This window comes from Alligator sinensis, unplaced genomic scaffold, assembly GCF_000455745.1.
Source record: "Alligator sinensis unplaced genomic scaffold, ASM45574v1 scaffold4_1, whole genome shotgun sequence".
Classification (NCBI taxonomy): Eukaryota; Metazoa; Chordata; order Crocodylia; family Alligatoridae; genus Alligator; species Alligator sinensis.
Window position 1 is genome coordinate 2,022,433 of NW_005841887.1, and position 22,395 is coordinate 2,044,827.

General features: G+C 40.8%; 1 protein-coding gene across 5 annotated transcripts in view; it reads right to left on the bottom strand.

The window, feature by feature from the left end:
- The window catches only part of CCDC93 (coiled-coil domain containing 93), an 89,947-nt gene that overhangs the window by 7,396 nt on the left and 60,156 nt on the right, over positions 1-22,395 (bottom strand). For all 5 annotated transcript variants that reach the window (XM_025196939.1, XM_006017889.3, XM_025196938.1 and 2 more), the window contains 9 exons: positions 18,582-18,644; positions 16,520-16,593; positions 15,354-15,435; positions 13,952-14,023; positions 11,730-11,801; positions 11,319-11,427; positions 6,021-6,103; positions 1,534-1,571; positions 311-395 (listed from right to left, as the gene is read on the bottom strand). In XM_025196939.1, the coding sequence (XP_025052724.1) occupies positions 311-395; positions 1,534-1,571; positions 6,021-6,103; positions 11,319-11,427; positions 11,730-11,801; positions 13,952-14,023; positions 15,354-15,435; positions 16,520-16,593; positions 18,582-18,644 (678 nt within the window). The remainder of the gene's footprint in view (positions 1-310; positions 396-1,533; positions 1,572-6,020; positions 6,104-11,318; positions 11,428-11,729; positions 11,802-13,951; positions 14,024-15,353; positions 15,436-16,519; positions 16,594-18,581; positions 18,645-22,395) is intronic.

Sequence of the window (22,395 nt, forward strand, 5' to 3'; positions counted from 1 at the left end):
GTCAGGCTCTAAGGACTGATCTATGTTGTTTAAGTCTTTGTACAGTCCAAGTGGTACATGCTGCTGGTAGTGACAAAGCTGCTGAAAGTATCATCTTGTTCTGTTCTAATCACTAAAATGTTTAGCTGCAAACTCTCTTTTGGGGATGCAAAGAAACAAGAAATGATGAAACCTGTCAGATGCCTAATTAATTTGCACCTTCTTTCACAGGTTTCTCCATCTCCCGTTCCCACACCAAGCCAGGAGGCTTTTCTGAAATAATTCCAAGTTTCTGTCAAAGAAAGAAAGAAAGAAAGAAATGGCATCTAACCTTCATTCGATTCTGTTTAATTCCTTCTACGATCTGCTCCATCTGCCGCAGAAACTGCTCGCGAGAACCTGAAGAGGCCATCGCTCTGGAAAATGGATACTGACTGAGAGGGGAAGGAAGTTCAACAATAACGCAACAAGACAGCTCTCTCTCTACAGCTGGTTTGCCTATCCTGCGTGTGGGCCTTTCAAAATATACCCAAATCAATATGTACACGTAGGCTGTTGTTTTTTTCTGGAAACTGAAAGAAAAGCAAATCTGCAAAATCCAAGATCAGTGACCACAAAGAGAAGGTGCAGATGTTCAGTTGGTGTAAACCATCATAGGACCATCGGGATCCACTCCCAGCTCAGTTTATAACCCTAGCAGCATGCAAGATTGTTTCCTCCTCTAACATTTTGTACAGTAGTAATCAGAATTCACTGATAGAAATTGTGCTCTCAAACTAAACATTTTACAAAAGGAGCTTATGTGAAAAGTAGGAATGTATTTGAAATGCTGGTAAGTATTCTGAGCAGGGTTTTGTTGGCTAAATCTACAACTATGATGATCTTAGATACCCATATTTTACCTTTAAAGATAGACTGCCTAAATGAACTGTTAAACATGAGTAAAAGCAATCTGGGCTCATGGGAAAGATTTTTTTTTTATTAAACCAACAAGATTTTTGCAAAAAAAATTCTTTAATTGCAAGCTTTTGGGCAAAAATCTGGCTGGTCTAATAAAAAGATATCATCTCTCCCATGAGCCCAGATTGCTTTTTCCTCTAGACCAATACCACTACAACCTGCATACCTTAAACATGGGTACACTTTCTTAGTGACTGGACCAATCTACAAAGGAACCTCATCACACAAAAAACAGGTCTGTGGATCCTATTACAATGAAAAATATTCAATATATGTGTCTGTTGGTACCAATGGAGTTTGAAAGGTCTGAGATAACTTTAATGCAATTCAGCACAATATAAAAAAAGAATTAACAAGTATATTCCACATGGGGCTTTTAAATGAGATATCATCATCATCAAACCAATTTATACCATAAGCCTATTAGAATTGTAAAAAAAAAAAAAATCTTAATCAAATCAGTCATTAGCTTTCAAAATATACAAAGCTTAAATGAAGAAAAAATATTATCCTGCAACTTTTTTAAACAAATCCCACGCCACTTTTTAACTGGCTCATCTGAAATCTCAGATTCCAAGAGAATAAGCTACTTACTGCTGGAAATTGTCATGAATTGAGTTCAGCAAGTTAACCTGAAGAAGAAAAAAAAAAGCCAAAGCTGAAATTGTACATTCTCTTTCATACCTGCACAGATGTTCGCTGACTTTAAATATGACTCAGCTCAGAAAGTGACTATGCAACAACTGCGTTCTCTGGCCCTGGACAGCAGGTGCCGGGCTGGATGCACTGAGATATTTACAGTCCACTTATTTCAGGAACAAAAATACAGCTTTGCATTTCATCTCAATGAGTAAAAACTGCTCTTAGCCCATGCAGAGCTAAGGACCTCGACTATATTACAGAAATCTCCTGTTGTGAAGAAGCTGCACAAGTGCAAGCAGGGCTATCACCATACATGCAGCACACTTACCCTGGGGAGATTTAATTGTACTGACATAGTTATACCAGTGTCACTGGCAGCTTAATTTAAGACAGTTATGGTGTGCAGATGCAGTAAAAGGCACGCTGCAGAGAATGCATCACTTGCGATAGTGGGCTGGGTAGCTGTTTGCTTTGTTAATAAGCATTTAGGGGACCTTTGAGAGCCTATGGAGTAGATTTTCACATACAATGCCAACTGAGATTTGAATGGGAAAATGAAACCTAACCAAGATCCTGATCCTGCAATTAGCTCTGGGGGGGCTCATGAAGGATTTGGACCCATCTCCATAGAAATGTATTTTAAAAAAATACGTTATTTATTACAAGTGGTGCTAGGAAACTAATAGGAGATCATACCAGCACAGCAAGAAAACCCCAAATACCGTTCTGAGGATATTAACATTGCAATGAATCAGAAAATAATCAACAGTTAGTTTTCTACTATCACACAGGAGTAACATTTTTGGCTGCTTGAAAACCAGAACAGTTAAACTGTTCATTAAGTACTTCCCCTATAGCCTTGTGAACCTTATTCCATTACTATTTTGAAATTACTGTATAGCTTGAATACTCAGCTGGTGGTAGAAATGGAGGGGGTGTTTGCCTCATGCGTGAGAAAACAAAGACCCCCAAACACAGGGAACTTCTTTATATACATTAGTAGAAAATATTTGGTCACTGAAGCCTTGTTAGACAACTCCAATCATGCTGTATATTCCACTCGAGAGTTCAGATGACATAAAAAAGCCACTAAGACATCTCTCTTGTGATTAACATCAAGAGATTAGAATACTTCGATGTCTGTATATGGCTGCTTTTTAAATTTACATTAGTATGCATACAAAGGATAAGGTTTATAATAAAAACCTTCCACAAACATTGAATTATTTTGGAAATATTTGTCCCACGCTTGTTTTTGAAGATTTTAAAAGATGACACTTTTTTTATTGTAACTGAATACTGCTGTTCTGAAACGTATCACCCAACCATAATAGCTCCCTTTATTTCAGAAGCATTCAGTCTAAAGAGATCAGTTTGCATTCCCATATCCTCATTAAAGACTATAATAATTGGCAGTAACGTCTAACTAGGGAAGATATTAAAGCAATGAATTCTGTAGTTGTTCTTGTACTACCAGAATAATGATATCTGCAACTTAATACTTAACTTATTTAAAATGGTGCACAACACAGTACTACTTAGGTAAAGATAATACAACAAAGACCACCCCTGGTTCTGTAGATTAATCAAAGCATTTCCCATTATTATTATTATTTCTTCCCCATTTTATACAGAATACATCTCTTAGAGCTGGGATTAGTCTTCTGTTTCTTGCCTCACAGGATGTATATTCAGACACTTTGCAGGTATGGTGCGTGTGTATTTTTTTTAAACATAAATTTGATTATATGAAAATACATACAGTTGACTTATTTTTTTGCCTGGAAAGAAGAAATACTATTTATCACATACCAGGAGCTAATGTCTAAGAGCACCTACACACATGCTGCAAGCAGCACAGCAGATTCAATTAATTAACCAATCAATTAGTGTATTAATTAACCCGTTCCAGCAGCCTCCATGTCACGTCTATTCAGGGTCTCTGAGCTTCAAAATGGCAGCAGAGGTGCTTGAACTAAAGCTCAAATGAGCTTTAGTTCAAGCACCTCCACTGCAATTTTGAATCGCAGGACGCTAATACACATGACGCTGCAGATGCTTTAAGCAGAGCGGCTCTTGGACCCACTCTCATTAAAGTGCCCCCCTCCACCCTGGAACACGTGTATAGACACCCTAAAAGCTTTTGGGGAAGGAAAACCCTTAAATGACACTTCTGTCAGACCAGTAAGCTATACCTACAAAGCACTGATAATTTTGCAGAACTCATAAAATGACTATAATGCTAGTTAAATGTGAGAAACAACATAATCCAGGGTAAAGCATTCTCTAAGCTTCCTCCACAAAGCTACATATTCCTCATGCATGTCAGTGTTATGCATATAGGTTAATTAAAACTTCCTGTCAAAACTGTTGGCCTAATTAAAAATATATATATATTCTCAGACATATTGCTTGATTCAGCACAGAATTTAGGCATATTTATAGCGTTCCACATTTTCAGTTTTTATTTTCAAAAAACAAAATCCAGAAATTTTTCAGCCCGGGTTGAAATCAGGATAAAAGGAAGGAAAGAAAAAAAAAAATTGGTTCAGATCGGGGAAAATAATAATACATTCCTGCATGTGGAGGAGGCACGGAGGGAGAAAGGCTGGGACTAGGGAAGGGGCGGGGTTCAGCCCATTGGCCACTCCTGGGGCTGCAGCAGAGAGCAAAGCGGAGGTAACCGTCAGTGGGTGCAGGACGGGGGGTGTGGCTCTTGCTGCTATGTGCACCCTGAGAAGGTTGGGGGGCTGCACCGGGCTCTTCCTGGGGGGCGCGTTCCCCTGGATCTGCGCTCAGGACAGTCGTCCGGCACAGCCCTCCAGCCCGTAGCCCTCCCAGGGTGAGTGTAGCAGCAAGAGCTGTGCTGCCTATGCCCCGCATCCACTTACAGTTCCTTCCAAAGCTGGTGTTGGCTGTTCCCGGGGCCACTGCAGAGAAGGCTGGGGTGAGGGGGAACAGGGCACGGCACAGCTTGTCCCCGCTCACCCCAGCCCCTGCTGCAGTGGCCCTGGGAGTGGCTGACACCAGCTGCCTGCAGCTGCTGGGCTGCGCAATGCCCCGACCCCCCAAGGCTCCGCTCATCCCTACTCACCCCAGGCCCTGGGCTGCACCATGCCATGGTGCAGGCAGGTGGCGTCAGCTGCTCCCGGGGCTGCTGCAGCAGGGGCTGGGGTGAGTGGGAACAAGTGGAACCCCAGAGGGCAAGGTGCAACTTGTCCCCGCTCACCCCAGCCCCTGCTGCAGCAGCCCCGGGAACAGCTGACACCACCTGCCTGCACCATGGCACAGTGCAGCCCAGGGGTTGGCAGGAGTGGAGCATGGCTGGATGCGGAAGGGGTCGGGACCCAACCTAGATCCCGACCCCAGCACCAGCACGTCTTGCCCCACCCAGGGTCAGAACCAGGAGCCCTGCACCCCAGGGGACTCCAGCCCTGTGGGCCCATTCAGAGTGGCCAGGTGCAGCGCCCATCACAGGGAGCAGGGCCACCTGCCCCCCCCCGGTGGGGCTCCCAGCTCCCAGCACCTGGGACAGGGCTGCAGCAAGAGCCTCCGGGGTGCAGCTGGGACCTGCCCGCCCCGGAAGCAATTCCCGTGGCCTCTCCCGGGGTCAGAGCCTGGAACCCCATGCCCCCTAGGCAGCAACTCCAGCCACCTTCCCCCGGCCCCCGTGCGGCCGCTGCTGCCCCCCCCATGCCTCCCTGGGTCCAGCTGGAAACCTGTGCCTCAGGTAACCAGCACTTTTAGCGTACTGGCACCCCCAGCCATTCCCCGCTCATGGTGGTGAACAGGGATTTTACTGTACCCAGTAAAATTGAGTAAATTGAAAAATGGGTGTAAATCAGTAAAAGTCAAATAATTTCAATTAAAAAAAAATATCAGGGGATTTAATGGTGAAAAATCAGTAAAAACTGAAATGCAGAACACTAGACATATTAAATGTATTTTGATGCACTTGGTTCAACTGACACACTTTTTTTTTTAAATACATTTCACAATCTGAACAACCTTCATATTCCAAAAACCCCCCAAAAAACTTCCCTACAGTGGCCTGTTTGGCATACAACCCAACGCCACAGCCACCTCTTAAAGCAAAGGTTATGCAAGAAGGTTGCATGCCAAGATTATTGTGGTCATTTTTCTTCTCCAAAACAAAGAACTACAAGAAGCTTGTAAGAAAGTTCGGTCTTGCAGGAAGTTCTGCAAGGAAATTTTGACACTTTTTAACAAGCTTTACGTAAAAGTAATATCTGGGCCCTATTAAGTCAACCGGTTTTCTTGTTAGCTTCATCACAAAATTTAGTCCATAACCATTTTGCTCATTTCTGAACTTTTCAAGGTGATTACCCCTGCTCCAACAAACCCAGTCCAGTGAATATTATACAAAACCTTAGTGCCATTTTATCATGGCCTAAACATTTAAAAAAATATCTTCTTACCTCCTTTTCCAAATATACCTTCTTATCATCCAGTGTGTTATAAAGGGTGAAGAACTGCTTGGTTTCCTTGTGAGTTGCAGACACTGCAAATGAAAGGAAAACAGAACACCAATGGAAGGGCACGAGGCGACAGTGGTCTTCCAGAACGTTCAAGGTATTTCATTGTTGGTATCTGTCTAATTTGGTATTAGCAAATATATTCTAATGAAATTGTTTAAAAACAGTTCTCATAGTATGTTCCCACTGGGAATACAAAGAAAAAACGAGGAGGCTTTGATACTGCGAACCCAGCTCAAAGGAGGTGAAATGCTGGTTAAGGGAGTCCATTCTAGGACTCTAGGTAGGAGAACGGTGCACAAAGATCTTTCACTGTGATAAAAAACTCTTTTTTCTGATTATGTTTTGTTCCTACTGTTATGATTCAGTGATATAGTATTTTTTTTAAAAGGTTGATTCTTTTTAAATAGATGTGGATAAGCCTTCTGGGGAGAGACCTTGCACTTCATGTCACTATTATCTTCAAGCCACAATTACAGCAACAATGACTTGTTAACAGTGATGTGCCAGTGGGGCCTGCTTTACAAGGGATGTCATCTGAAAACAGTCTGGTGGAGTTGCTGGCTTTCACTCAGAAAGGAGGTGAGTGTGCAAGGCCTCTCTCCAGAAGGCTAATCCACATCTGTTTAAAAAAAGTCAAGCTTGGATTTTAAAAGACCATGAGCATAGCATCAAAATCTACTGGAGGAGGTGGGAAGAGCACAGGAAGTGGGAGAGGGGGAGAGGGGGAAAATCAGTAGGACTTTGGAACAAAACTATCTTAAAATGACTCTACAAATGCCTGCCTTGAGTACTGAAAACAAAGAATCATCATTGGGTTGTAGCAATAACAGGTAGCTCTTGCGCCTCAGGAGCATTCAAGGAGATACCAACAGTTAGGAGGATGAAAAGAAAGGAGAGCTCTTTCTCCTTGAACATGGTGTGAGCTGCCTAGCATCTTTTGGTGTCTGCCACTTTCATTCAACTTGTGAAACCTGCATGTAAAAACAGACTGATGGGTGACACAGGGGATAATATAAAGTAGACAGCTGAAGGGACATTTCTACAGAAAAGGAAGTGGAGAACACTTAGGTCCTGTCTCAAAGAAAAAGGTGTGCTTTGCAAACATATTAATGAACATACATGTTAATGAACATACTTCAAAACACCATTTCAAGTTAGGTAGCATGTGCTAAGGAAGACACTACCCTACACACAGACGCATGCACCTCATCATCCTACTATATACATAGCCATAGCAGAAATAGCAAGGACTGAAGGAACTTATATGGAATAACGTCAACCGAGGAGAAGAATGAGTAAGAGGTATTATGTTTCCCAATCTGAGTCAGTTTTCCATGCTGTGGAATTGTGGTATGAGATATTTGTTTATATAATAAGGTTTTAATAGTGCCTATGAACAAATTAAAATGCCACAAAAAAGGAAAACAAGAAGTTAGAGACTTTAAAACAACCAAATACATTTAAAAATATGCAGAGATGATCGTAGCAGGGTGCGGGGCCCGGGGCAAATCAGCCCGTGCGGGGCCTGGACGCGGCAGCAAGGGGGAGGCAGGGTGTCAGGTGTAAGTGCCAAGCTCCCTCATTAGTTACCTAGCTACTCTGATGTACGGCAGCACAGATTGGATAGAAAACATGCATGCTAGCATTGCACAGAAATGCAGACAGAAAATTCCCACTGAAGGGGAAGCTGCTCACTTTTCTACACACTTAATACTACTGCAATGTTATACATGTTTTTATGGCATCTAGTGCAGAGGCCTGTGATTATGAGTCAAGCCGCTCAATACCTCCATATTACAAGAGTGCTTACAGTTAATATATTAACCATTAACCATATTACCTTGGAAATGGAAATGCACAGATAAATTAAATGACAAGAATGGCCCTGCAGGTCATCAGTGACTTCATTTTGCCCCATTTGACTATATAATTCTCACTATATGTTCTACAAGAGCTAATGAGCTGCCATGCTTTAAGCAAGACCTTTGCTGAACTGATGTTCTGTGCTGTGCTCAATGAAACTATTCACAGTGACTTAATTATCTAAGCCTGGACGAATGAAAGAGCAACCTCCGCTTTATGCTCCTATTATGGTATAAATGAAGTATGCTGATCAAAATAAACATTAACAGCCTTGAAAATAACTTAGCAATTTGCAACCACATGCTCACAGTCAAACCAACATCAATGCACATTTCATTGGTAAACACTGTAATAAAGGAAACCTAGGAAGTCAATCACTAGAAGCCTGTGATAAACTTGATCTCTACTAATCAGAGCATGGGAGAGGGGGACAGGGACATGAGGAACAGAGAATCTCTCAATTAAACAGAGTTTTTCAATCACAGTCAAGGAACTGGACAGCTTAGGGGCAGGCAATTATTTTGGGCGGAGGGCCGCTTACTGAGTTTTGGCAAGCCCTTGAGGGCTGCACTGCAGGCAGCCAGGACAGATAAATAAAAATTTAGAAAATTAATTAGGGGCCCCACGGGCCGGACAGAAAGGCCTGGTGGGCCGCATGTGGCCCGCAAGCTGCATTTTGCCCACCCCTAGCTTAGACCCACACTATGAAAATATGAGGAGCATGGAGCCAGTCTGTGGGCTGGATCGGGCCGCAGTTCCAAGCTCATGCACTGCATGCAGTACATGACAGCCCTGGCCCCACACACAATGCTTAGGACTGGCCCTGGTGCCAGGCTAGACCTGTGCTCTGAATCTGGCACATGGGGCCAGTCTGTGAGTCCAATCTGGAATGAACCCAGATCCAGTGCGCAGCGTTGATCTAACGTTGGTACCACACAGTGTGTGCCGCAGACCAGCCCCATGTACTGCACACAGTGCGTGCCGACTGCAGTCCCTGCACCCTGTGGAGCCCATGTCAGACAGGCTCTGTGCTCCACATGTGGGGCACAGGGCCAGAGCCAGCACATGCTGTATGCAGTGCACAGACCAGTCCTAGACCTACAGGCAGCACTGCAGGCTGGACGATAAGGCTCTGCGGGCCAGATCTTTGGACACCCTTAAGTTAGATTATTCAAGGCAGCTTGGGAGAGGCTAATGATGAATAATAGCTTGGAAGCATTCCCTAAAAGATAAACAAATGAAGAACAACCACTAGGCTGCATGAAATACTGAAATACAGCACCAGCCCTCACATGTAATAGAACTCCAGGAGATTGCTGAAGACTCCAAGGCTAGGGACAGAAGTTACACATAAACACTTTCAAAATAGCCAAAACTGGTTTAAGATCAACCTGGATGGAAGCAGTATCAGACTTAACTGATTTAGATTAAATTAGTTTACTGAACTTCTGTCCCAGATCCCCTCCACAGTCAACTCAGTTCCCTAGCATCCCAGGATGCTTTGCATCAGCATGTAAACTCCCCCTCGCAGGGTGGGCAGGCTAACCTTGGCCCAGGCTGCCTGCTCCAGATAAGCAGGGAGGCCTGTTCTACCACCCCGCCAGCTTCTGGCCTGGGTCACTGCAGGCATGTGGGTGCATTTCCAGAATCAAAAGTAAACGTCTGTTCCCTTGCTTATTGGCTCAAGCAATGTAATTCAGATTAACCTGTGAAGATGGAATTGATTCATTCTCAGGCTTTTTGACTGTCTGGGCATAGCCCATCCAGGCAGAAGAGTTTAAAACTGGGAAACCTGCAAGTCCCCTCTGGAACATCACTGCATTGGGTGCAGACCGAACTAAAAGGCTCAGTTATAACTACTCTCTTTCCATCTCTGTGGATGTGGATATAAGTTGGGTACTTTGGTGGCAGGCTTGTATAATGCACATATACATCTTTTGGAATGTGTGAACAGGCAAGGCTCATGGGTTAATTCACACACGTTCAGGAAAGACTTGCTAGAATTTTACAGCTTAACTCCCCAAAGGTTCATCCACACAGGGAGGGGGGCACAAAGAACAGTGGAGCATGTTTGAGGGCACTGCTATCAGGCACAGTAAGTCTGTAGTCTGCACATGACCACTAAGTAGAGTTTAATGCCAAATCCCATAAAAAATTAAGTCTTGTGGATCTCAAATAGGGCACCCAAAAGTGCTGAATATCCTTCACCTTAATTTCTCTGTACCTCATCTGTAAAACAAGACTAATAATAATACTTCTGACCCTCCCATGGATGCTATAAAAATAAATTAATGGCTTGTATTATAATAATCCATAGCATAGAAGAGCCTGTATAATCAGGTGCAGTAAGAGAGACAGTGGCTGCATGCTGAACAATAGGGAGAATATGTGCTGAACAGCTTCCCAGTAAAGGGGCACCCCATCCATTACATCCGTGGAATTGAGTGAGGTCTCGCAAAAAACAGGATGCGATTATGTGACTAGATATACACCGTTATGCCTAATCACTAGTAGTTAAAAAGGGACAAAAAAAGGTTGTATGGGCCACTATCATTCTGGTATTACCTAAATTTTCAGTTTTTGATTTTACAAGTGCAGTGTTGTATACATCGTATTTTTGCGCCTAACTAATATTAATCATACCCATGCACTCTCTCCTCAACCAACAGACTGTGCATGGTTCTCTCCAACTTGACTCAAGTCTGACAGAACTATATTTGTAGAATACATGGGCAATTTGCATGTCCAGTACCACAAATAGTGCCCACATACACAATTGGGGCCAATATGCCTAAATCAAATCATTATAGGGAAGAAATTCTAGTTAAAACTTGCAGTCTCTTTCTGTTTGGCTATTGCAGCCTATTTGTAAAGGAAAATAATCGTGTTTTATCTCCCTCTCACATGTACCTGTAAAGGGACAAGAAGCTGTTTAAAAGATTAAGAGACTTAACCTTAGATTTCTCGATATTGTTTGGTTCAGAACAAGTCACTTAAAGAACAGTGGAAAAGTGTCATGGAAAAAAGTGATAAAGTAATGTTAACTGTGATTAATAAAACATGAATCAGATGCATGGGGACTTCTCGTATAAACAGTGGATTAAGGGCTTTCAAAACACTGATCATTGAACCAAGTGACTGAACCTATTGCAAACAAAATTTACTCCAGAGATCTTGTGCATCAAGTTTCAGTCCCAAGGGAATTTTTATAGCCAGTTTATAAAGCCTTGAAGATAGGAGCATATAATGTAAATGTCAAATGACCCTTAAATACAGAATTAGCAGGTGCTCTTGTCATGCACCATAAGCTTATAATGTGATTACACTCCTTCATTGCATGGCCTTCAGTAGCACATTTCTGTTTGATATACATACCCTGACTATAGAGTTCGATAAATCTCTTCTGATACTGTGTTAACTCAGCTCTGCTGGGCACTTCATCAATCTTACGTTGTAAAACGGCTATTTCCCTGTTTCTTCGGGCCTGAGTAGATGGAAAAAATACACAAATACCTAGTTTTCATTTAAAATAGTGAAAAGCAGAAACAAACTGCTGAACTAGCTAACTCTATTACAGCAATGGAAAAGAGAAAAGGTTACTAGATTTGTTTTGTTAAGCCTCAACACTTGATTCACAACACTAAATTGTTTTATGATTTGGGTTTTTTGTTTTGTTTTTTTAAACTTTACAGAAATCTATTTAAAATATTACACTAAGAAAACTATAAAACATTTGCCCTAGTAAATCTATAACAAGAACAACAAAAAGTATCACTTGGCACTCACCAGTAACAGTCGGATCTTCTGAAGTTTCTCTCTCTCCGTTTTGTATTGTTGGTCTATAATCTTATTTGGTTCCTAAAATTTGGGAAAGCAAACAATTTCTGATTAACAAGCTTAGCAGGCTTTTAGTCTCCAATTACAACTGAGCAGATAAATTGGATTCTTTTTCTTTTCATCCACCTTTACCTTAATGATATCCAAGATCATACCAATAGTTTCATGATTTTAAAGAAAATGTGTCAAAGAAGCTATATGAAAAACAATACTTATAAGTGTCCTTTGTACTAGATAAATACCTGTGTATTTTGCCAGCTTTCAAACTTTTGCTAGTTTTTTTTTTGTTATTGTTTGCTATATAGCTTTTCATGGGAGATTGTTTTCCTTCTCCAAAGAAATTACTGCAAGGTACAGTAATATATTATGCATGGCAAGATTTTCTTTGTTTTTTCCCTGTACTATTTATATTAACTTTACTAAATCATTAGGGCAGGGGTTTTCAGCCTTTTGGGGCCAGCGTACCCCCAGTGGCCAGTTGAGAAGGAAGAAGTGCTGTGGCGGCCAGTCGATGAACAGAGGGAGGGGTCCCCCAGAGGCCAATCAGCAAGCAGGGGAGGTATGCGGTTTTCAATCATGTACCCCCCAGTTGAAAACCTCTGCATTAGCGTGACACCAGAGATGTATTGGGAATCAAAACTTTAGGCATTCATTTTGGATTTCTAAATCACACTTTTTGTATAACATTTTAACCAAGATTTTAATGTTTTAGTTCCTCTCAGGGCCCCTCTACATGTATAGGTAAAGGCATGGTAGGATCTAATTGCGATCCAAACAGTCATGCCTCCTGCCATGCCGTATGTACATGGCAGGAGGTGTGACTGTGGGATCGTGCATTAGATCCCATCACATCTTCTTGCCAGTGCAGGAGGAGCCTGAAATCCTGGGGTTCCCCTGCACTAGCAAGAAGCAAACTCCTGACACTGGCTGTCCTCTCAACTGAGGGGCTCCCAGCCATGAGGGTGCCCCCTACACTTCCCTGTGGCTGAAGGATCTGGGCTGCCACAATCCATCAGCCACAGGAGTTTTACTCCTTTTACTGCCCTGGGGCAGCCACAGCCCCCAGTTGCTGGGATGCAGATGGGCCCCAGCACCCAGCATCCATAGCTGTGGGACTTCCCTGTACTGCCAGGACCCAGAGTGGCAACTGCTGGGGCTGAGAGTCCTCTCAGTTGCAGGACACCCAGCCCTGGCTGGGCATGGTGCACCCCTGCAGCTGGAAGCACCCCTGTTAGCTAGTGGGGCTCCCAGTCATAGTGGAGCCCCTGCCACACGTGCAAATTGGAGCTCAATAGCAACCAACTAGACAAGTTAGTACACATCTTCAAGATCTAAGTATATAGCTAGCTGGAGCTTTTAATTGTGTGATAGATACTCTACACACGTACCTGGGCTCAAGGTAACTGTGCAATCAACTAGTAACTGCACAATACCTGTAACAGGTAGAGGGGGCCTCAGGGCATGTTGTATTCAGAAAGGTGACACGACATGGGATCTGTGACCAACTTGATTCTATATACAAGAGAATGGTGCTACTGATCATTCTGTTCTTTTGTAAGCTACCTTGAGCCTTTGTTGCGAAGGGCAGCATATAAATTGAATAAAACAGAATAAAATAATATAGAATAGAACAGAATAAAATTAAATTAAAGAAAAATAAAAAAGGCAGTACTAGTCATCCTAAAGTAGAGACTCTTTCTAAAATGACAGTTCCATCAAACACTTTTCTTGTGCCCTTACCACACCAATTATAACTATAACTTTAACTTTGTTCTCTCCTGTCTGTGGTATACATCCACTTTTGTTTCATACTCAGATTTGTTTTTGGAGGAAGGGTCTGTTTTCTTCATTAGATATGCATAGTTCCCAGCACAGCACAGCCTTGGTCCTGAATTGGTGGCACCATGTGATGCTCTTCTTATAACAAGCAGTGCCAAATCACAGAGACTTTTAATATTTTCTAAGTAGCAAATCAAGACTGCCAAATCTGTCTCTAAACCACAGTAATCTACATGACAGTCAATCCATTAGATAGGGCTGGTTGCAGCATGCCTCAAAATTCTAGAAAAATGCTGTATTAAAATATCTACCATAGTGTCCTAAAATAAATGATGATACCTAGTATCTTTATACACTAATTCAAAATAAACATATATATTTTTGCTATATACCTTTTCCTCCTCGTTTTCCATTGCTTCAACTTTCAAACTCTCAATGTTTTGCTGAAGTCGTGCCATTTCTTCCTTTAAAAGAAAAATGGTGTTTTTTTTTAAATTAAGATCTACCTTCTCAAACAGAAGAAAACAAAAGAAAGCTTGAATCCACACTTCATTAATAAAATTATACATTAGAGAGCATTTTATGCTGATGTCCTGAGCTAATGCTTTTCATTATGTAAAACTGAATGTTTTATTTCTTAAAATTATAAATATCTATCTTTCTTACTTGGAGAAACATCAAGCAACTAACATGCAATATAAAAAATAGCACTAGATCAGCGTAAGACTTAAAACAGCATTATGATGCTGGATTGCAGCACATAGACATCACATCTAATTAAGCCAACATAAGTTAAATGCTGCAAAAGAGCTTCCATTATAACCCCTCTGTTCCTACACCTGTCCAATACAATCATCCTTAGGGGTGAAATGTTCTGTGTTCAATTGATGCCTAAGGCCAATTCTTCTTTCTTTTCATTATGTTCAAATAAAATCCCCTCAGCTATTGTTAAATTAGGAAGGAATGAAAACACTTATCTCTCTGAATTTATTTCCTGGCTGCCCATCATCACAGCAGTGAACTGAGCAGCAAATACTGTAATTAAGCAACAGAATTGAAACATGCTCCAAAAATGGCAAAGTTTGACCTTGGTCTTGTTTCTTCTAGGGGGATGTTCCAAAGCCAAAGGGTTATCCCTCTACCAAGAGGCTTTCATTTCTGACCCTCAAGCTGTTGGCTAAGACATTGGAAATGTTTTGGAAAATGTGGCTAATAACCTGCATCTGTGTGAATGGGACGGATCATTAATGTATGAAGTGAATTTGGGCTCATAAAAAGGTTGGGCTCGTTATCTTACGTAGTCTATGAAGGTGCATATTTACCAAGCCTACTCATTAATGTAGCCAAGTGTTAACCTTAAACATTTTTCAGCATGATTTTCTTCCGTGTTGTTTGTAGAGTGCAAAGACACAAAATTGTGCACCAGCATCCTGATGACACGACTGCCTAGGTTCAAGAAATGATCTTGTCAAGATGCCTCCTGTGCTATTCAAGAGATAGAACTGGGCACAAATTCATCTACTCCTACCTTCTGATAGCAAGCACTTCTAGCTATTCCAACAATGGCCCTGCAAAGTAGTCCAGTTTTAAAAATACAGTACATAGCAGATTTGGTCATTTTTTTTTTTTTATAGTTCTTTATAGTTTCTTGGAATGGGTTGGCATTACTCAAGATGGGATCTAGCATTGCTGCCATATGCTAAGAAACCAACTACAGCTGGAGCAGGTGGAGATGGGCTGCCTACTATGGACCATGGTTTTCTCACTTTTCATAGAAAACACATATACACTTACCCTACAATGTGCTTTGAACTCTTGCTCTTGGCTTTTGAGATTTTCATTCATAGCCACCAATGCTCGGAGGTTCTGTAATATACTAAATTAGAAGAACCCAGAAAATTATATTAAATTGTTTTAGTTCCTAAATTTAATACACACATTTTTTAGAACAAAATTAAAAAGCTTCCTTGTACTGGAGATAAACTAAAGTTACAGACATAGTTACAGCTGCATGATGCAAAATAAAAAAAGCTGGTATTGCAGAGAAAGCAAGTACTCTGAGGTTGCTTCCCTGCAGTTCTCTATTACCAACAAAATCTTGGGAGCTATTCTCACCTCAAATATTATTTAATTTATTTTGCAAGTTTAAGGCTTTAAACATCCCCTCTTGTCAAATGGGTCCTGGGGCCCTCCAGGTCAAATATATTCCACTGAACTTCTACATAAAAGGATAGTTTCATTTTCATGTAGACTGTGATCTCACTGAGGGAGGGCTCATAAAGCCCTCCCATAAGTGGGAGTTAGTGACCTAACTTCTATCAGTGTTCAATAGAAGCTGCATCCCTAACTCTCTCTTGTACCTTTATAAAACCTCTGCTCTATTCCCCTCTTTACAATACACAACTTCCTTATTGGACTTTTGGAATTTTAGTCCGTTGCTGAGGAAGAAATAGTATGAGGCCGATTCATTTTAAAGAAAGTTCAGTGTTAAAGACTAAATAAACCAGCTTCATCACAAGATCACAAAGCCAAACAACTGGAAGGGCAATCATTGATAATTACTTTGCTGGTTCAATAGGGACCTGTATACTCTTCATCTGGGATAATGAGATCTGTCTGACATTTTAATGTTGGCTATTTTCAGTGACCTGTGCTAATATTTTTCAGGATCTATATCGAGATCTCTATATACATATACACATACTAGCATATGTTTTGAAAAGTATCTGTTCACCCATCGATACAGATCCTGCAAAATATTAGCATATGTATAAGCCAATGTTTTCAAAAGCTGAATGTTTTCTTTTAGTGTAATTAACTGGTTGTACAAGTAAACAGAAAACAGACTCTGTGCAGAAGCTTTTGATTATTTATACACACCGAGAAAAAATTAAGCATTCAATGCTATACTGTTAAAGCCACCCATTACCAGTGTTCACAATATACAGAAGACGACAAACCTAGAATCTGCTTTGGATTCCTCTATTTCTAAGGCCGCCAGCTCCTTGTCCAGTTTTTCACTGTAATTCTTAACCTAAGGGTTATAATTAATAAATCATATAAATATCCTCACATACACACACAAACCATTCCATCTCCCAGCGTTATAAAACCTATGAGAGATAAGCTTACCTTGAATAAATACATTAGCAAATCCCCCTAATGGATCCACTTCCTGACTGTCATTAAGAACCAAGAATTTTTTCTAGGGTTTGCAGTGTTTCTTTATTTATGGGTCTGCAAACATGACTAAATTAAAGACCATTGCACTTGCCCTCTGTAAGGCCTTCCCAAATCAATATTTAACATCCCTCTTCCACAGCAAGATGGTCAGATGAATTATATATGGTACAAGTTTGTACTAACTATTCCTGCCTACATTCAGGTAGATATTCTGTCATGGCTTCCATTTTTTTCAGATCTTTATGATTTAGTTTTTAGCCAAAAAAGAAAAACTAAAAACAAACAAAACAAAAACCAACCGACCAACATTTTGTTCTGGAACAAAATAAGAGTTCAACACATCATGAGTGGGGGGAAATCAAATCTAAAGCTAAGATCACTTGAAAGTTGTAAGGAAAATCTCTGGAATGGGGTTACCATGTGATTAAAGTAATTTTTCTTCCTCCCTTTTAGTTTGTTTTCTGAAATACAAGTCCTTGAATCACCAGAGCGCCCCAAGGGATGACGACTAGGTCGAACGGTTATAAACTCCTTAAGACCGTTTCAGGCTGGCCATAAGGAAGAATTTCTTTACTGTCCGAGCCCCCAAGGTCTGGAACAGCCTGCCACCGGAGGTGGTTCAAGCACCTACATTGAACACCTTCAAGAGCAAACTGGATACTTATCTTGCTGGGATCCTACGACCCCAGCTGACTTCCTGCCCTTGAGGCAGGGGGCTAGACTCGACGATCTTCCGAGGTCCTTTCCAGCCCTAATGTCTATGAAGTCTATGATGCACAGCTTCTTCTGCACTCGTGCATCTTCTGTAAATGAACTTTTTAATGGTAAGGCTGTGGTTCAGACTACATATGTACACAGAGAATTAATGTCTCACACCCTTATGCGGGATACCTGCATATTAAGTGCAGGCATGTAAGAGTATGCAGTACTACTCTCTTGCATACCTTCCTGCTCCAGGGAGGGGGTATGACAGGGTAATGGAATGAGAAGCCTTTAAGTTTGCCTAAGGATCCTCTCTGTAGAAAGCAACAGGTAATTTTTACATTGTTAATTGTTAGCATTAGAGCTGAGACAAGTATCCATGTGACCATTCCAAACACGTATCTATCTGGAATGCACTCCAGACCTGAACAGCATTTGAAGCTGTCATTGGATGGAAAAAAATCTTTGGCTTCAAGTAACCAAGGTCTAAACTGGAAGAATAGCTTAGATGTGAAAGGTTCTGTATATTCCCAGAAGAATCTAATTTCTCAGGCAGTCTCATCTGGATAGGTAAGCATTCAGTGGGTTCCATTGTTTCATCTGAAACATGCAGAACGTCAACATAGCAGCATTAAAAATCTGAATAGAGTATGTTTTACTACTGTGAGGCCTGTGTCCAGTTCCCAACGTACCCCTCTTTCCACGGTCCACCAAAAATGCTCATATTACTGTCCCAAGTACAATCAGAAATAAAAAAAATCTGACAGGCTATCAGATCACAGGTCAAATTTTCAACACTAGGAAGTCAATCATACGATTCCCATTGGCTTCAATAGGACTAGAGTTAGGTTAATGCTGAATGCTTTTGAAAACCCCACTGTATACATTTTGTTGAAGTACAACTCCCTCTGGTCAATGCATTTTCAAAGAAGTGACTTGTTTCTGTCTAATACTACATGTTAACTTCAGGAGAGGAATGAGGAGACAAGTAGCAACAGTCTTGCTGTTATTAATACTACCATCATATACACATCCTAAGTCTGATCTTTTCTTCCTTCCTCATTCACAACATGGTTTCCCTGAAGAGGAAAGCAGATGAAATGCTATTTTTGCAGAGGAGAAATAAAGAACGATTACCTCAGATAGCATCTTCTTTGCTTCACTACATCTTGCCTGAAGATCAGCATTTGTTGCCTGTAACTGTTATCAAAGAGAAAAAGAAGAGGTTGATTCCCCATTTGCATTAATTACAGCTGTAATGGAAATGATAATATCTGAGCTATTGAGTTATTTATTAGGTTCAGGTTCACAATGACCATCTTCTACACAGTAAGAAAGCAAATCAAAATCAGTATTTCCCGGTCAGCTGCTTTGTCTGCATCCTGTTACAAGAGTTCTGGCAAAACAATTCCAGTAATAGGATCAGGCATTTACTGAATATTTTTTTGGATGTTTTAAGCTTCAAAACGAACATCAGCTTTTACAAAATAGACATCAATGGACTGGTAGCTGATGGATGGAATGTGTACGTTATATAGAACTCCAAGAGAGGTTACTGAAAATTAATCCCGTTATATTAAACCAAGTTTCATAGCTAGAGAAGAATGATGATCGTGCTAATGAAACATCTTCTACTCTTCTAGACCATTTGGTAAATAACAGAGAAGTTGTATCATACGTATATTGTTCTGATCACTTTTTTTTTTTTCAGAGAACAGTGTCGAAGAGGATGCAACATTTCTACTAGTTGTAAAGCGATAACAAAAAGTCTAAAATAAAGTCCGTTAGAAAAAGACCACCTGCTGTTTTTGTAACCACACTGAGCCACAAGAGATGTGCTGTGCCTCACAGATAAGAAAAGAGTCTTTTCCAGCTCACTAATGCAGCGAGCGTAGACATAATTTACACACAGAAACAGAACACAAGTCAAGAAAAAGTATACAATGAGTTTGTCTACATGAGACACTTACTGCGCAGTAGCCTAATAACACTGCACAGTAGCGTGCCGATTAAAACCCATGCTAATATGCTACTGTGCAGTGTTATTAGGCTACTGCGCAGTAAGCATCACCAAAAAGCCATGCACTGGTGCTACTGCACAGTAACTGCATATTTAGTTAGTACTTCATTAAGCGAGTACTAAACTTAACACGCAGTAACTGCAGTGCATTAATGAACGTGTAGATGAGCCCAATGGAAGTATCATGAATTTCCTTCCGTTTATTATTAATATATATTAAGAGTTTTTTGTTCTTTTCATAATATCTTAAGTTTGCTGTTCATAAAGTAAAGCTCTGGCTCTAAAAATTCCATTCGCTCATCAGCTCCTAATTTTTGCAAAGCTGTAGACAGAATTTACAATAATTACCAAAGTCCTGGATGGAGATCCCAAAAATTCAGGAACAGAGTTCTAATGACTCCAAAAATTTGCACTCAACTTTTAATCCTCTAAGCAATGTCTCACTCAGGGTGAACATCACACTAGTTTAAAGATTTTTAGCCCTACCATTTTAATCTCTGGACAGTGTTTATTGCACTACTGGGGCCTAACTTCAAAGTGTTTTCTGAGTGACAGACCTTAGTTTTTCATTTTTTGACTAATTATCTTCAAAATTCTCCCCTTTTAGTCTCCAAAGTAAAAACAAAGATCTCCTTTGGCCAGAGTTAATGAGAAATTTCAACCAGAAAAAAGCTTTATTGGAAAGTTAAAAGAACAGTTATAATTGACTTCTAAGGGAAAACCTCACAAAAGAGACCGTCAATAAGACTGCCATGACTTACAAAAAATGTAATCATGGGACTACCATATTAAGTAGTGCAGAGTGGCATAATGGAATTGCACCTCCATACCACCATATTAACAAACTAAAAACAAACTTCAGCTTTTAGAAAGACCATAATTAACACTAAAGGCCTTTTTTTAAATCCATTGTAATTTTGCAATAGAAGTTTTCATCTTTGTGGCTAGGGACAGAAATTACACAGAAACCAGAATAGGTGATCGGAAACTGGTTCAAAACTATAACACAACAGAAATTCAGTGCACATAAACCACTTTCAAAATGGCCAAAACTGGTTTACGATAAACCTGGATGGATGTAGCATCAGACCTTACTGACTTAGGTTAAATCAGTTTATTGAACTTCTGTCTCAGATCCCCTCCAAATTCAAGTCAACTCACAGTCCTCCAGCATCCCAGGCTTCTTCACACTTCCCCCACAACCTCCTCCTTGCAGGGTGGGGGGGGCTAGCCTTGGCCCAAGCTGTCTGCTCCAACTGAGCAGGGAGACGTGCTCTAATGCTCACGGGTTTCTAGCCTGGGCCAGTGCTGATATGTGGCTGTATTTCCAGAATCAAAAAAGAATGCCTGTTCACTTGGTTATTGGTTTAACCTATGCAGCTTAGACTAACCTGCAAAGATTGAATCACTTCAGTCTTGGGCTTTTGAGGCATTTATATACATAGTTTTTTGTCCTGTGACACGCCGAAGATCTGCTGCGAGCTGAGGCAAACTGTGTTGTACCACGTGCAGTTGTGTAAGTGTAAGTGAAGAAATGCACGTTGTGCAAGTGAAGAAATGCATGTCAGAAAGTGATGGCAGTGAGCTTTTGAAATAAAGTACCTCCGATGTGTTTTAATTCAAAAGCACAACGCCACCATTTTTTCAGGGCTGACGTGCATTTCCCTGCTTTTCAAAGTGCCCAGCGGTGTGGCACTTGCATGTGTAAAAATGCCCTTTGGCTGTCTGTACTTAGCCTGTGAGTTAAAAGCAGGTTCAAGGACTAGCCTGGCTCTGTTATTTTCTCACTCTTTTTTTTTGGTTCTACAATTTCATTTTTTTTTCTAACCGGTTTTTCTCTTCCTTCTTGTCATGTGAAGAACATGCAAAGATACCAAGGGAACTGACTGCATCTAGGAAAAGGGCTCAAGATGGAAAGGAGGTCAAGGCACTCAGCCTACAATATTTTATAATATTGCTTTAACAATTGCATTCATTTTGCAGTTCTGTAAAGGCAGCAAGTCACACGTAGCAGCAAGAATTTTCTGAATATCACATGAACATTTACTGACACAGGAGCAGGTAACAGATGTGTTTATCATTTAAATGCATTTTTTTTTTTAAAGGGCAGCAACCACAAGAGGAAAAAAAGTAAAACCAGTCTTTCTTCTGCTTGCAAGACCATGCATGACATCACCAGCCACATATGCATTATCATTTCCAAACATGAATGATATTGTTTATCCCATGTTTACATTCCTACTCATCAACCAAAAAAGAGTGAAGGTTGAAGCTTTTTTTTTTTTTTTTTTGAATGATCTGTATAAGGTATTTTTGCAGTTCACAAATATTCTTCAAAAAGATTTTAGATCTAAATATTAAAAAACAAATTGTGTGAGTGCATTAAAATGGAAGAATAATATTAGATTGCAGATCAAGGCTTCAAAGCTGCCATGTCTGAACCTCAGCAAGGAGTGCTCTTAGGTGGCCCCAAATTGGTTTAGCCAGTACAAGCTACTGCTGAAGGCAGCAGGATGGGAGTAGGGAAACAGTATGGCTGGAATAGTGTGGCATGGCGATCCTCAGCAGCCCTAGAGGTTCTTGGGAGGCTTCTGACTGCTGTCATAGGGTACAGATGTCCCTAGACTTCAGTATTTCTGAGGTATTGATTTTTTATAGCCCATGGATCTTTAAGTAAATAAGAGACTGAAAGAATTTCAGCTTTTAATTAAAAAAAAAAAACAAACCCAAAACAGTGCTAAGCACTTTGCGAGCAGCTAAGGAAAGCTAACGTCATCCTGTCTCAGCTCCCGCCTGTGGAGGGTTCGGGATTGAGAGTGTGGTCGGGGGCAGAAAGGTAAGAAAGATTTACTGACTTAACAAAAACACAACTACGCGTAGTAACAAGACGAACAATAACAGACAAAAGCAATTCGCATCGGCAACTTATCG